Raw genomic sequence first — 15044 nt, forward strand, 5'->3', positions numbered from 1 at the left:
TGTTGCCTGGGCTGGAGCATTTCAGTTATGAAGAGAGACTGAATAGGCTCGAGCTGTTTTCCTTAGAGCAGAGAAGGCTGAGGGGGGACCTGATTGAAGTATACAAAATTATGAGGGACATTGATAGGATAGATAGGAAGAAACTTTTTCCCTTAGCGGAGGGGTCAATAAGCCAGGGGCATAGATTTAAAGTAAGGGACTCGAGGTTTAGAGGGGATTTGAGGAAAACTTTTTTCACCCAGAGGGTGGTTGGAATCTGGAACACACTGCCTGAAGGTAAGGTAGAGGCAGAAACCCTCAAAACATTTAAGAAGTATTTAGATAAGCACTTGAAACGCCATAGGAGACAAGGCTATGGGCCAAGGGCTGGAAAATGGGATTAGAATAGATAGGTGTTTAATGGCCGGCACAGACATGATGGGCAGAAGGGCCTGTTTCTGTGCTGTATAACTCTATGACGAACACTTTCAGTAATTTACAATCTTGATAGCCTCAATACTTTTTGTTCTGATTATTTGCCCTTTGTTTACACTTATATTTTACTTCATTCCTACAATTCTAGACATAAAATGCTGAAGTGCCAAAAACAATTTAAATGCTCTAATTTAAGTACATATTAATTGTATTTTGGGCTACTGTTTAAAGTAGGATTTACATAGTCAAATTGACTTGGTTATTTAAGATTATTGCTAAAAGTTACAAGCAAGTTAACATTCAATATTATATCAATTTAACTATAATATGCAGTGTATTGTTTTTCCCCAGTAATCCGGGAAAAACACATATTAATGCAGAGATGCACGAAGTCTCAATGATATACTTCTCTTCTGCAATAAATCAAAACTAAATCAAAAAGGATGACCAGATGATAGAGCAGTTGGAACACTTCAGAAATGCAGCAGATCAGTATAATAGTTGGATGGCAGGTTATTCTCTGATGGTTGCAAGAACCTTTACAACCCAACGTTCAGTAACAACTGATACTAAATTGTTATTCGGAGTCACATATAGGTGTCATAGAGTCATAGAGTTATACAGCACAGAAACAGGCCCTTCAGTCCATCGTGTCTGTGCCGGGTATACAGCACCCAACTATTCTAATCCCATATTCCTGCACTTGGCCCGTAGCCCTGTATGCTACAGGTGGTTGGGGTTCAAAGTGGTAATGTTAACATCAGTATTTTTCTGAGATTGAAGCAAAAGTGGATTTTTGGGAGTGTAGAGGAAACTTTATCTCATATGTACTATACCAAACCTACGAGGCTTGATGTTGAAACTAAAGTGGGAAAAAGGAAGAAAAATTGTTGCATCAACATTACATGGAAATTATAGCACAGTTAACAATCCATTCAGCCTAACTGATCTATGCTGCTGTTTATGTTCCCCCACGCAAGTCTCCTCTCATCTTGCTTCATCTAATCGTATCAGCATAATATTCTATTCCTTTCTGCCTCATGCATTTATATGGCTTTCCCTTGTGATAGCAAGTTCCACATTCTAACCAATCCCTGGGTAAAGAAGTTTATCTGAATTCCTTATTGGCTTTATTAGTGACTATTTTACATTTATGACCATAGTTTTGGAACATACTGAAATTGGATAGCAAACAAAACAAAATAAACAATTTGCTCAAGAATAGAAATAATTTGCTGGTAGTAAGTTAAGGCAATAAATTTAATTGTGAAGTTCTACTGACGTGCATAAACTGCTAAAGTTTCACTCATGGAGTTCATCACTATTACAAAATGATCACTATTGCCAGCCATTTACTAACCTGCGTGCAGTGTCATCAATGTTCATAAAATAAGCTTTTAAAACACCCTTATTCCAGAAAGTACTTCCTATATATTAGGATGGATAAGAGTTCCTGGAGCTGTGCAGAAACTTGGTTGATTTGGATGATATTCCATTTCAATCTTAAAAATATAGACATTTTTTAATTCTAATAATGGCATTGCAGCACCAGCTTTCTTGCCATTTTCATGAATCATATTTTAAATCCAAAACCCCAATAAAGAGCTGTACTGTTTGGCCAGCTTGTGGGAGTGGCTTAGGGAATAGGATTGACTGGGAGGAGTTTCAAGCCAGGCTAACCTAACTAAGGTGCATTCATATGCAAATGGTCATTTCACACTGACAGGCTGGGTGAAAGGGAACCCAGGCCAATTGATGTCATCACCATCTAAGATAAGTACTGGGAACAACACCCCGAGAGTTAATTCAATAAAGCACAGTCACGACTCAGTCCCAACCGAAACTGGTGGAAGGCAGGAGATGGCCGGGCCATTGTCTTCCAGGAGATAAGCCAGTTAAGCAAGATTGGTTTGAAATTGAAACCCATTACCTGCTAATGGGGGATGTCAACTCAGGAAACAACAGACAACATTCAGTAATCAGCACTCATTGTTTCTCCAGGTGCCAGGCCTGGGAGCAGGAAAACTAAATCACAAAGATTTCAAAGGTTATGAGTCACGCCAGGCCATGGGGGGTCCAGACAGATCACCTGAGTCAATACATTGATCAGCATTGGCTGGAGAAAAGGAGATGGGTTTCGGATATACATGGAGTCGGTGCTGCCTCTTCTCCTCGGCATCAATCTACAGCAAGCCTCCCAAGTGGGTCTCGGCTCGATTCAATGGTACAGATGCTGAGCATCGGTGGCACGGAGCCAGGAGCCAGACGTATAGGAAGAAGCTGCAAGCAAGACAACGGGCAATCGGGGTGAGCATATTGCCTGCGCCTACACATCCACAAGACAACTTAACTGTGTGAGCGGGTGATTGTAAGTCCCAACAAAACCTCAGAGGGCTTTAGTGCTGGGGGTCCTGTGTTAGTTTATTTCATGGGAGGATTCTCTTATTCGGCCGTGGTAATTTAGCATAGTAGGGCTTGTTGGACAAGCTATGGTTGTACTGTTAGAAAAACAAGAAATGCTGGATTCACTCAGCAGGTCTGGCAGCATCTGTGGAAAGAGAAGCAGAGTTAACGTTTCTGGTCAGTGACCCTTCTTCGGAACTGACAAATATTAGAAAAGTCACAGATTATAAACAAGTGAGGTGGGGGTTGGGCAAGAGATAACAAAGGAGAAGGTGCAGATTGGACCAGGCCACATAGCTGACCAAAAGGTCACGGAGCAAAGGCAAACAATATGTTAATGGTGTGTTGAAAGACAAAGCATTAGTACAGATTAGGTGTGAATATACTGAATATTGAACATCAGCAAGTGCAAACCTGAAGAAAAACAACCTGAAAAAAACAGTGGGTAAGCAAACTGAACAAACTAAGATGAAATGAAATAAATGCAAAAAAAGATTGTAAAAAATGTAAAAAGGAATGCAGAAAAAATAACTAAAAATGACTAAAAATGAAAGTAAAGTGGGGGGCTGTCATGCTCTGAAATTATTGAACTCAATGTTCAGTCCGGCAGGCTGTAGTGTGCCTAATCGGTAGATGAGCTGCTGTTCCTCGAGCTTGCGTTGATGTTCACTGGAACACTGCAGCAATCCCAGGACAGAGATGTGAGCATGAGAGCAGGGGGGAGTGTTGAAATGGCAAGCAACCGGAAGCTCAGGGTCCTGCTTGCGGACTGAGCGGAGATGTTCCGCAAAGCGGTCACCCAGTCTGCGCTTGGTCTCCCCAATGTAGAGGAGACCACACTGTGAGCAGCGAATACAGTATACTACATTGAAAGAAGTACAAGTAAATCGCTGCTTCACCTGAAAGGAGTGTTTGGGGCCTGGGATAGTGAGGAGAGAGGAGGTAAATGGGCAGGTATTACACCTCCTGCGATTGCAAGGGAAGGTGCCCTGGGACGGGGACGAGGTGGTGGGGGTAATGGAGGAGTGGACCAGGGTGTCGCGGAGGGAACGATCCCTTCGGAATGCTGACAGGGGAAGGGAGGGGAAGATGCGACTGGTAGTGGCATCACGCTGGAGGTGGCGAAAATGGTGGAGGATGATCCTTTGGATATGGAGGCTGGTGGGATGAAAAGTGAGGACAAGGGGAACCCTGTCACGGTTCTGGGAGGGAGGGGAAGGGGTGAGGGTAGAGGTGCGGGGAATGGGTCGGACACGGTTGAGGGCCCTGTCAACCACAGTGGGGGGAAATCCTCGGTTGAGGAAAAAGGAGGTCATATCAGAAGCACCGTCATGGAAGGTTGTACTGTTAGAGTGTTTTTGTTAATCTTATTAAACACAATACGGTTGAGCCTGAAAAACGTGCAATCGAGTCTGATCTGTCCATACAATCCCTATCGTCCAGAACTTGTAGTAAGAGGTGTGTTTTCAGTACGCCAGAGAAAACCACTTACAGCATCAAAAATTGTGCCACCACTGAGTACTGCAATATAATTTTGAAACAAAGTACCAACGAGAATTACAGAAAACATCTACAGATAGAACACTTAATGATTTATACTCTGTAAAGGCTGTGGACCATCACTCTTGCTGATCATTAATTGTTTCTCATATGATTGTGAATCATTTAAAGTTTCATTCCAAGTGGTTTGTTCCGGTACAGTGTATTCCAGTCTCTCTTGCGCCAGATGGTTCAGGATCTTTGTAGACAAGAAATGTGAACCCATTTTTCCTTCCTCTAAATCATCTGCAATATAAAATGCATGCATTCATAACTATACTAAAGAGATTCCTTTAAAAAAATGCAAAAATCATCAAAACACTGTTGATTGTTTCAGTGGACAATAACAGGATATGTTTATTCAATGGAAAACCACCTACCATTTGGCGTATTTTGCCTTATTGCTATCTACTGGCTGCATCCAAGAGGTTTGTATGCTCACGAACAAGTCCCATGCTATCCATGACTCCGTTGCATATAAAACTTTTGGCACTTCAGTGCTAACAGAAACCTGGCTTGCAGGTGGCATTTCTTCCTCCTTGCTGAAACCTCCCCACCTGGCTATACATTCCATCAACTGTTCTACCCAAACTGTCATGGCATTGGTGTACCACTTATTGCCAAGTCCTACTCAGGCCTCTTCCCCAAACCACTGGGAGCTTTTCTTCATTCAAGCACCACAATCTTTTCCATTTCTCTCACCTCTCACAACATCCTAGTTATATACTATCCTTCCACATGCCAAGCCAACTTCTCACATAAATCTTCACCCTTAACCTTTGACTCATCTTTGGTGACGTTCTATCAAACTGTCCTAGCCCTCCCTTCTCTGCCCTTTCTTCCTCACTCAATATCACCCTTCACAAAAGTTTCACCATCCATTACCACCTTCTGTTGTTCTAATTTTTTCTTATTTCCTCTCTGGTCTCAAGGTCTCGGTCACCACAGGGCTAAATAATACAAATCTCTTCTTCCTTTCCCATTCTGCTCATAGCTTTGTATTCCTCCCTTCCCACTTAACCACTCTCACCATCAATCCATGGGAAAAACTGCCTTTCATTTCCCTCACTAGTTCATTCTCAAGTTCCCAGAAACCTATCCCCTGCCTCTCCATCCATCATGACAACTCCACTTCAATTGATCTTCCAAACATCTCCCTTACCTCTGCCTCCTGTACCTTAATTCCCACAAAATCATTCACTGTCTCCCACTCCTGCCATTCTCTAGATACTGACTCCATCTTTCGGTCTTTAAATCAAACAGCTTACCTGATGCATGATTGGTTTATTCATTAGTCTCTAGTTACTGTTTAATCATGTCAGACATTACCACGCTTTGCTCTCCACAACCAAAGAACCTACTACTTCAGGGGTAGCCTGTTGGGCTAGAACAGTTGAAAAGTTCCTATTCTCATGATGACTTGCCTCTTCAAACCCCCATGCCTTTTTCACCCTCAGTTCCAATACCATGGATTTATGCATCTGTTAGACTGAGACCATCCATGCTGCTTCCTTTGCTCTTCTTCTTCCCTCCTGCTCCTGCCATGGATGAGTTCATATATCTTCCTAGTGAACATCAGAAAGACCAAGGCCACTGTTTATAGCTTGTCACCATAAACTCATTAATAATGACACCGCCCGTCTTCCAGCCTCTTGCTCAGCTAAGCCAGGCTGTGCAAAGTCTTGGTATGCTTCGAGTCAGATTTGAAGCTTTAAAGCCCACATCCTAACCATCTGTTATCTCTGCCTCTAGTGCAGCTACTCCACTGCTTTTGTCACTTTTAGACTTATTGGGGGAAATGATCGCTTTCACCACATGACTTAAATAGAATAAAAACCAGGCAGGTTTTATAATAGGGAAGCAATCTCCTTCACCAGTTTACCATCCAGGTGGTGAAGATCATAACTATTCCTAATTTCTTCAATGTCCTCTTGCTGCCTCTTATCCTTCAGAAACTCCAATCTGTCCAAATTCAGCCATATGTATTTTGTCTCACACTGAGCCCTCCTATCCTCATTGACCTAGTAGCTCCCTATTGTTCAATGTATTAGATTTAAAGTCCTTATCATTATTTTCAAATCTGTCCACCCTATCTCTGTAACATTTACCAGTCTTCCCACACCCTTGGTTATTCCATTTTGTGCATTTGTGGGATGACTACTGTTACGAAAGTGCTTCAATTTTTTAATTTTTTTGAGGAATCATGTTTAAAAATTGTGGAAATTGATTCATTTCAAAGACTGAAGAGATTCCATAGCTGCTGGACTTGTTTTCTTGTTAAATACGTCACTGGAAGGACTTGGTTTGTTTAAAAACAAACCCTTACTGGAAGTCACATGTCTTAAGCTAAGTAGACAGCAGGAGCCTTGGTGACTAGGGGAGTTATTTATAGAGAAGTGACATGTCAATATTTATGGTGGTCAAGCGTTGGTTTTGTTTTTGGATATTGTTTTGAGTCAGTTGGGGGTAAGCCTGCTAAGACAGAAGCCACCAGCTCATCCTTTCCCACCTCTTTGAGAAACCTTGAGAATCCAGTGCATGGACTGGAGTAATTGATGCTGCCTTTCTCCTGAAAACCCTGCCAGACTAATCTTCGATGTCGCCTGAAGCAAAGTGCTCCAAAAAGACCCCAGTGACAACCGTTCACAAGTATCTGGATGCCAGACTAAAAGGGCCGGCGGAGAACATCGCATATCTTATCCTTTTTCCCTTCAAGAGTTAACAAGTATTTGGCCAAAGTATTTTTCTTTTATTTTTTATGAAGAGATCCGTGTAGAGAAAACTTCTTTATTTTTTCTTTAACTGGTGTATGTGTGTGTGTGTTGGGTTGATTTAGAAGGGAACTTTCATATTTCAACTTGTATGTTCATAAGCTTTGCATCCTTATTTAATAAGTCTTGTTTTCTAACAAATTAATGATTAAAAAAACTTGGTTGGTGGATTTTACTCTGAAATAAAAATAGAGTATATAATTGGTCTGATTAGTAAGTTTGCGGACGACAAAAAGGTTGGTGGAGTTGCGATAGTGATGAGGATTGTCAGGATACAGCAGGATATAGATCGGTTGGAAACTTGGGCGGAGAAATGGCAGATGGAGTTTAATCCGGACAAATGTGAGGTAATGCATTTTGGAAGATCTAATACAGGTGGGAAGTAAACAGTAAATGGCAGAACCCTTAGGAGTATTGACAGGCAGAGAGATCTGGGCGTACAGGTCCACAGGTCACTGAAAGTGGCAACGCAGGTGGATAAGGTAGTCAAGAAGGCATACGGCATGCTTGCCTTCATCGGTTGGGGCATAGAGTATAAAAATTGGCAAGTCATGCTGCAGCTGTACAGAACCTTAGTTAGGCCACACTTAGAATATTGCGTGCAATTCTGGTCACCACACTACCAGAAGGACGTGGAGGCTTTGGACAGGGTACAGAAGAGGTTTACCAGGATGTTGCCTGGTCTGGAGGGCATTAGCTATGTGGAGAGGTTGCATAAACCCGGATTGTTTTCACTGGAACGACAGAGGAGGAGGGGCGACATGATAGAGGTATACAAAGTTATGAATGGCATGGACAGAGTGGATAGTCAGAAGCTTTTTCCCAGGGTGGAAGAGTCAGTTACTAGGGGACATAGGTTTAAGGTGCGAGGGGCAAAGTTTAGAGGGGATGTGCGAAGCAAGTTCTTTACACAGAGGGTGGTGAGTGCCTGGAACTTGCTGCCGGGGGAGTTGGTGGAAGCAGGTACGATAGCAACGTTTAAGAGGCATCTTGACAAATACATGAATAGGATGGGAATAGAGGGATACGGTCCCCATGATGGGCCAACCATCAAGAAGATCACCTCCCTCAAATCTAAATCAGGGGACACAATCACTGATCAACGCAAGCAAATGGACCGCTGGGTGGAACACTACCTAGAACTGTACTCCAGGGAAAATGTTGTCACTGAGACCGCCCTCAATGCAGCCCAGTCTCTGCCAGTCATGGACGAGCTGGACGTACAGCCAACAAAATCGGAACTCAGTGATGCCATTGATTCTCTAGCCAGCGGAAAAGCCCCTGGGAAGGACGGCATTGCTCCTGAAATAATCAAGAGTGCCAAGCCTGCTATACTTTCAGCACTCTACGAACTGCTTTGCCTGTGCTGGGACGAGGGAGCAGTACCACAGGACATGCACGATGTCAATATCATCACCCACTATAAGAACAAGGGTGACCGCGGTGACTGCAACAACTACCGTGGAATCTCCCTGCTCAGCATAGTGGGGAAAGTCTTCGCTCGAGTCGTTGAAAACAGGCTCCAGAAGCTGGCTGAGCACGTCTACCCTGAGGCACAGTGTGGCTTTTGAGCAGAAAGATCTACCATTGACATGCTGTTCTCCCTTCGCCAGCTACAGGAGAAATGCCGTGAACAACAGATGCCCCTCTACTTTGCTTTCATTGATCTCACCAAAGCTTTTGACCTCGTCAGCAGACGTGGTCTCTTCAGACTACTAGAAAAGATCGGATGTCCACCAAAGCTACTCAGTGTCATCACCTCATTCCATGACAATATGAAAGGCACAATTTAGCATAGCGGCGTCTCATCAGACCCCTTTCCTATCCTGAGTAGCGTGAAACAGGGATGTGTTCTCGCACCCACACTGTTTGGGATCTTCATCTCCCTGCTGCTCTCACATGCGTTCAAGTCTTCAGAAGAAGGAATTTTCCTCCACACAAGATCTGGTGGCAGGTTGTTCAACCTTGCCCGTCTAAGAGCGAAGACCAAAGTACGGAAAGTCCTTATCAGGGAACTCCTCTTTGCTGACGATGCTGCATTAACATCCCACACTGAAGAGTGTCTGCAGAGACTCATCGACAGCATTGCGGCTGCCTGCAATGAATTTGGCGTAACCATCAGCCTCAAGAAAACTAACATCATGGGACAGGACATCAGAAATGCTCCATCCATCAATATTGGCGACCACGCTCTGGAAGTGGTTCAAGAGTTCAGCTACCTAGGCTCAACTATCATTAGTAACCTGTCTCTTGATGCAGAAATCAACAAGCACAGGGGAAAGGCTTCCACTGCTATGTCCAGACTGGCCAAGAGAGTGTGGGAAAATGGCGCACTGACACGGAACACAAAAGTCCGAGTGTATCAAGCCTGTGTCCTCAGTACCTTGCTCTATGGCAGCGAGGCCTGGACAACGTATGTCAGCCAGGAGCGACGTCTCAATTCATTCCATCTTCGCTGCCTCTGGAGAATCCTTAACATTAGGTGGCAGGACCGTATGTCCAACACAGAAGTCCTCGAGGCGGCCAACATCCCCAGCATATAAACCCTACTAAGCCAGCGGCGCTTGAGATAGCTCGGCCATGTGAGCCGCAGGGAAGATGGCAGGATCCCCAAAGACACATTGTACAGCGAGCTCACCACTGGTATCAGACCCACCAGCCGTCCATGTCTCCGCTTCAAAGATGTCTGCAAACGCTACATGAAGTCCTGTGACATTGATCACAAGTCGTGGGAGTCAGTTGCCAGTGTTCGCCAGAGCTGGCGAGCAGCCATAAAGGCGGGGCTAAAGTGTGGCGAGTCGAAGAGACTTAGTAGTTGGCAGGAAAAAAGACAGAGGCACAAGGAGCGAGCCAACTGTGTAACAGCCCCAACAAACAAATTTTTCTGCAGCACCTGTGGAAGAGTCTGTCACTCTAGAATTGGCCTTTTTAGCCACTCCAGGTGCTGCTCCACACACCACTGATCACCTCCAGGCGCTTACCCATTGTCTCTCGAGACAAGGAGGCCAAAGAGAAGTCACATGTGGCTATAAATCTGAGATAATATGCAATACTCAGTCTTGACAGGTGAGATCCCCCATATTTTTGATTAAACCTAAGTTACAATGAACCTACGTACGTCTTGAGCTGCCAGGTAAACCGTCTCATAGACATTTTAAATGGCAACATTGTAATCGGCTGCTTGGAAGTGGACATAGCAGCCCAGGGTGATTCAGCTTTTAATATTGCCTCATCCGCTTTAGGAAAGTAAACAGAATTGATTTGGGTAACTCACCATGTTTGGAAAACTGAATTTAGTGGCCAACTTCATCACTTAGAGGGAGGAAGGAAAGAACAAGTAAGTCAGCATATGCCAGTTTCTTACAAATAGTTTAATGGCCAGTTCAAGAAGTATACTGATTTCCACAGGCACAGACTCATAACATTGTAAAAGAAGAAAGGCTCACAGAAAGTGACAGATGGGCAAGAAGTGAAGTGAGACTCTGACTCACGTTTTCCCCTCTCAGGCATGATCCAGAATCTGTGTACATTTGATGGTTTTATTTGGATGTTAAAGGGTGTGTCAGAAGTAGACAAATGTACCAGTCAGAAATCCTGCAGATGTGTGAGCATTCTTATTATTTTTTTAAAAAGCAACAGAAGAATGGCACTGTACTTGAACAGTGAAACTCTGCATACATTTCGTGATTAGTATTGGACTAATGTCTTTTTCTAGCACATGGAAAGAAATTTTGCCTTTTAAAGACTGATGAGAAATTGAGTTTTGCACCTATTTGTACAATGGTATAGGCATTCTATATAAGTCATATGATGACTGGCTCAATTGACTAAACTGTTGCTTCTGAAATCATATTAATTACAACCAAGCAAGTGTATCAATGAATATTAGTCATACATACCGTCATATGGAATTAATTTGAAGTAACCTGCGCACACTTGAGAGTTGTTCAGGATATTCTCTAAGGTGACGTAGAACAACTTGGCCTGCTCTAAACGCTGTTCTTTGCTAAAGGCTGCAGTGGCATCATTGGACATTTCAAACAGGGATTGCAGTGGTGTGGCATATTCAAGGATACAGTGATGAGGCTATGACAGGGAGCAGGTTGGGGCATTAGTGGATGGTTAAAAGTAAATTGAAAGAGCAGAAGTTAACAAAATTGCTATCTATAAAAATATTAAAAGGTAATTTGTACAATAGTTTAAATAGTTGCATATTTGTTTATTCATCTGAACCTTAATTTTTAGAATACATACTATCAAAATCGTAAAACTTTTTTTAAACACATCTTGTTATGCAACTATATTAAATATTGATCTTGAATATTTTATGAAATTCCTTTACAGAACGGAAAAGATAATCTTCAGTTATTAAGAAATGTATTCTGTACCCTGTCCTTTTGATCATAAATGGCATAAATACTGTTCTTGTAACTTCTTGCTTTTATCCCAGCTCTGTCAATACAGAACTCTGGTAGATTTCCAAAGAATTCAATCCTACTGTCCACCTTTTCCAGTTTGTCAGGAATCTTACAGCTGAATGGGATTAGGATATACAACTTCCAGTTTTCTTTGCATTCTGGTACATTTTTAATGGTGCACTGGTACATCTTTATTCTTTCGTCTAGATCTGATAAATGCAACAAAACAGTGTTAACTTAAGCAGCAACCCAAAATAAACAATGTGAAGGAAAATTTTTAAATTCAAACGTTAATTTCAAACTGTCTATTAAAGTGCAGTTGTCGATTTGAACATTTCACTTAAGTATTACAGCTGTCAACAGCAGTGACATTTGTACTGTCCATGCAATTGTGTAAAAGTATTTTAGTTCTATTTTAATATTATGATGTTATTGCAGGTAAAGGGGAGAAAGTATTTTAAATTCAGAGCACTCCCCTGATAAAAGTTAAAAATGGTCTCAACTGAATAAATGCACTGCACAGTGTAATGCAAAAGCTCACAAGTTCAGTCCTTCTTCAATCCTGAATCAAATGACCGTCAAGTCTGAATTAGATTAGGCCAGGTTTCCTGCTTGTGATTGCTGTAGAGTAGTTCCTAATACAAGTACGTGTGTGTGGCATTTGGGGATTGGATTGGAGTACAACAGCCTCCAGTCAATCAGCCTGCTGAATACTATGCCCAGTGTTATGACCGAGGGAGGGGGAGTCTTTTGTATTTTCACTTCTCCAAAGGCCACAACATATATTTAAATATTTACTCAGTTACCGATGCGGTCAATCATATACTCTACTCTTTATCCCAAAATAAAATGCACCAACCATGTTTCTTTAATAAACAACAACATTATCAGTTTATTATAAAACAAAACATAACTGGTAACGACGCAAAGCATTAACACACAGATTGAAATGTGAAAGTTCCCTTTTACCTTAGCCCCTCACACATACACACGTAAACACATATACCGGTTAACCAAAAAATAGAGATTTTCTCTTTGGAGCTCTGTTACAAAAAAGAATACTTTGGCCAAATACTTGCTAATTCTTGAAGAAAAAAAAGATATGGAAAGATGTCAGTTGTCCCTTTTTGGTTTGGTGTCCCAAATACGCGTAGAGGGCTGTCACTGGGATCTTTCTAGAACAGTTCTTTTCAGCCGACATTGAAGATCTGTATAGCAGGTTTTCCAAGAGAAATGCAACATCAGTTTCACTATTTCTTACACTTGATTCTCAAAGAGATGGAAAAACCGGCAGGCTTTTCAAAGAGATGGAAAAGGGTGCTGCTGGTGACTGCTGTCTTGGCTGGTTTTCTCCAACTGCCATCAAAACAGTTCACACCCATTCACGACGTCCAAAGCGAAACCCAATACAATAACTCAAGAGTCAAGCCTCCGGACCCCTATAAATCTTGACCTGTCACTTCTCTGTAAACATCTCCCCCAAGTCAAAAAGCCCCTGATGGGTATTTATTTGAAGACAGGGGACTTCCAGTAAATGTTGTTTTCAAGCAAGACCTCTGTGTCTTTTCAATGACCCCACTAAAAAAAATCCATGGAATCCTTTTCAGTTTTCCCAAATAAAACAATGTCCATAATTCTAAAATACATGAGTCCTCAAAACAAAAAACTTAACAAAAAATATAGAAGCACTATCATAACAACAGGCTCACAACAAGTGGCCACTTTAATAAGGTAGCAGAGGACTTCTGGTATGCCTAGGATTCAGCTGCTATCTTCAACAGAAGGAGCCGGGGTGGGGGTGGGGGGTGGGGAACAGGTGAAGCATATAAAAGTGCCACTTATTTCTGTTCCCTAGCAAAATAAAATGTTAGATTATTCTCCTCCGATCATAAGTTTATAATTGCCCCGAAGGGGAAACATCTCCCGAAGAGCTGTTGTTACTTCACAAAGTTCAAATGAACTTCCTCAGCTACTATTTTGCTTCAACATCTTAGTCAAAAATCCTGTAATGACAGTTTAAGTAGCAAGTAGGGAGTATGCATCTTGCTCACTTGGCCTTCTACCAGGATCACTGGATTCCTGACCTTATTATAGCCTTGGATGCAAAGCCATAATTCTCGAGGTGATGCATTAAGGCAGCATTTGACTGAGTGTGGCACCAAGGAACCCTAGTAAAAGCAAAGTCAGTGGGGACTGGGGAAAATCTGAGGTGGTTGAAGTCATACTTAGCACAAAGCAAGACAGTTGTAGTTGTTGGAGCCCAATCATCTCAGCTCCAGGAGTTGCTGCAGTAGTTCCTCAAGAGAGTGTCCTACACCCAAATATCTTCAACTGCTTCAATGACCTTCTTTCCATCATAAGGTCAGAAGCAGGCGATTCACTGATGATTGAGAAGTGTTCAGCTCCATTCTTAATAATCAAATAATGAAGTAGTCCAGGCCCACATGCAGCAAGATTGTGACAACATTCAGGCTTGGGTCAATAAATGAAAAGTAACTTGGCACCACACAAGCACCAGCCAATGACCATTTCCAACAAATGAACATCTAACAAGCTTCCCATGATATTCAGTGGCATTACTGTTACAAAGTGCTCCACTGTCAATATGCTGAGTGGTAGGAGGGGTGGGGGGAGCAGGGGGGGCGGGGGGGGGGGGGGGGATGAGTTACTAAAGCAGGTTGTAAGCTGAGCATTCTACAATGACAAGACATGCACTTCCTGACTCCACAAAGTCTGCCCACCACCTAAAGGACGCAAGTTAGAAGTGTGATGGAGCATTCCTCACTTGCCTGGATTAGTGCATGTGCAACAACAATTATGAAGTTCAACACCATCCAGGGCAATGCAGTCTATTTAATCAGCATTTCATCCGCTAGTCTAACAATAACCTGTATTTATATAGAGACTTTAACACATAAAACATCCATCCCTTCCACCACTGGTATACCATGGCTATAATGTGTACTATCTTCAGCGTGCACTAGAGCAACTTGTCAAAGTTTCTTTGGAGCCCCTCCCACATTTGCCACAGCTACCATCTAGCAGACCAAGGCGGCAGGTGCATGGGAACACTCTCAGCACCAAGTTCCCCCAAGATATACACCGTACTGACTTGGACTAATATCAATGCAGAAAAATCCTGGAATTCCCAAGCTAACATCATTGTGGAAGCAACTTCATCACACAGACTGCATTGATTCAAGAAGGCAGCTCACCATGACCGTGTCAAGAGCAACAACTTGCATTTATATAGCACCTATAATATAGTAAAATGATCCAAAGCAAAATTGGACAAGTCACATTAGGAGATATTAGGACAAATGTCCAAAAACTTATTCAAAGAGGTAGGTTTTTAGGAGCATCTTAAAGGAGGAGAGTTAGGGAGGCAAAGAGGCTCAGGTAGGGAATTTCAGAGTTTAGGGCCCAGGCAGCTAAAAACACTGTTGCCAATGGCAGAGCAATTAAAATAGGAGATGAGGAAAAACCACCATTGGAGGAG

General features: G+C 42.5%; 1 protein-coding gene across 3 annotated transcripts in view; it reads right to left on the reverse strand.

Moving 5' to 3' along the window:
- Positions 1-543: 543 nt before the first annotated feature.
- Positions 544-15044, reverse strand: part of sting1 (stimulator of interferon response cGAMP interactor 1) — a 37943-nt gene continuing 23442 nt past the window's right edge. The window contains exons 6-9 of one of the 3 annotated variants that reach the window (XM_068043517.1): positions 11516-11754; positions 11027-11213; positions 4417-4602; positions 544-2962 (exon numbers count right to left, since the gene is read on the reverse strand). In XM_068043517.1, coding sequence (XP_067899618.1) covers positions 2940-2962; positions 4417-4602; positions 11027-11213; positions 11516-11754 — 635 coding nt within the window. In that variant the 3' untranslated portion in view covers positions 544-2939. Of the gene's footprint in view, positions 2963-3839; positions 4603-11026; positions 11214-11515; positions 11755-15044 lie in introns of those variants that run through there. The other 2 variants (XM_068043516.1, XM_068043518.1) reach the window with 2 other exon arrangements.

This window comes from Heterodontus francisci, chromosome 12 (assembly GCF_036365525.1).
Source record: "Heterodontus francisci isolate sHetFra1 chromosome 12, sHetFra1.hap1, whole genome shotgun sequence".
Lineage (NCBI taxonomy): Eukaryota > Metazoa > Chordata > Chondrichthyes > Heterodontiformes > Heterodontidae > Heterodontus > Heterodontus francisci.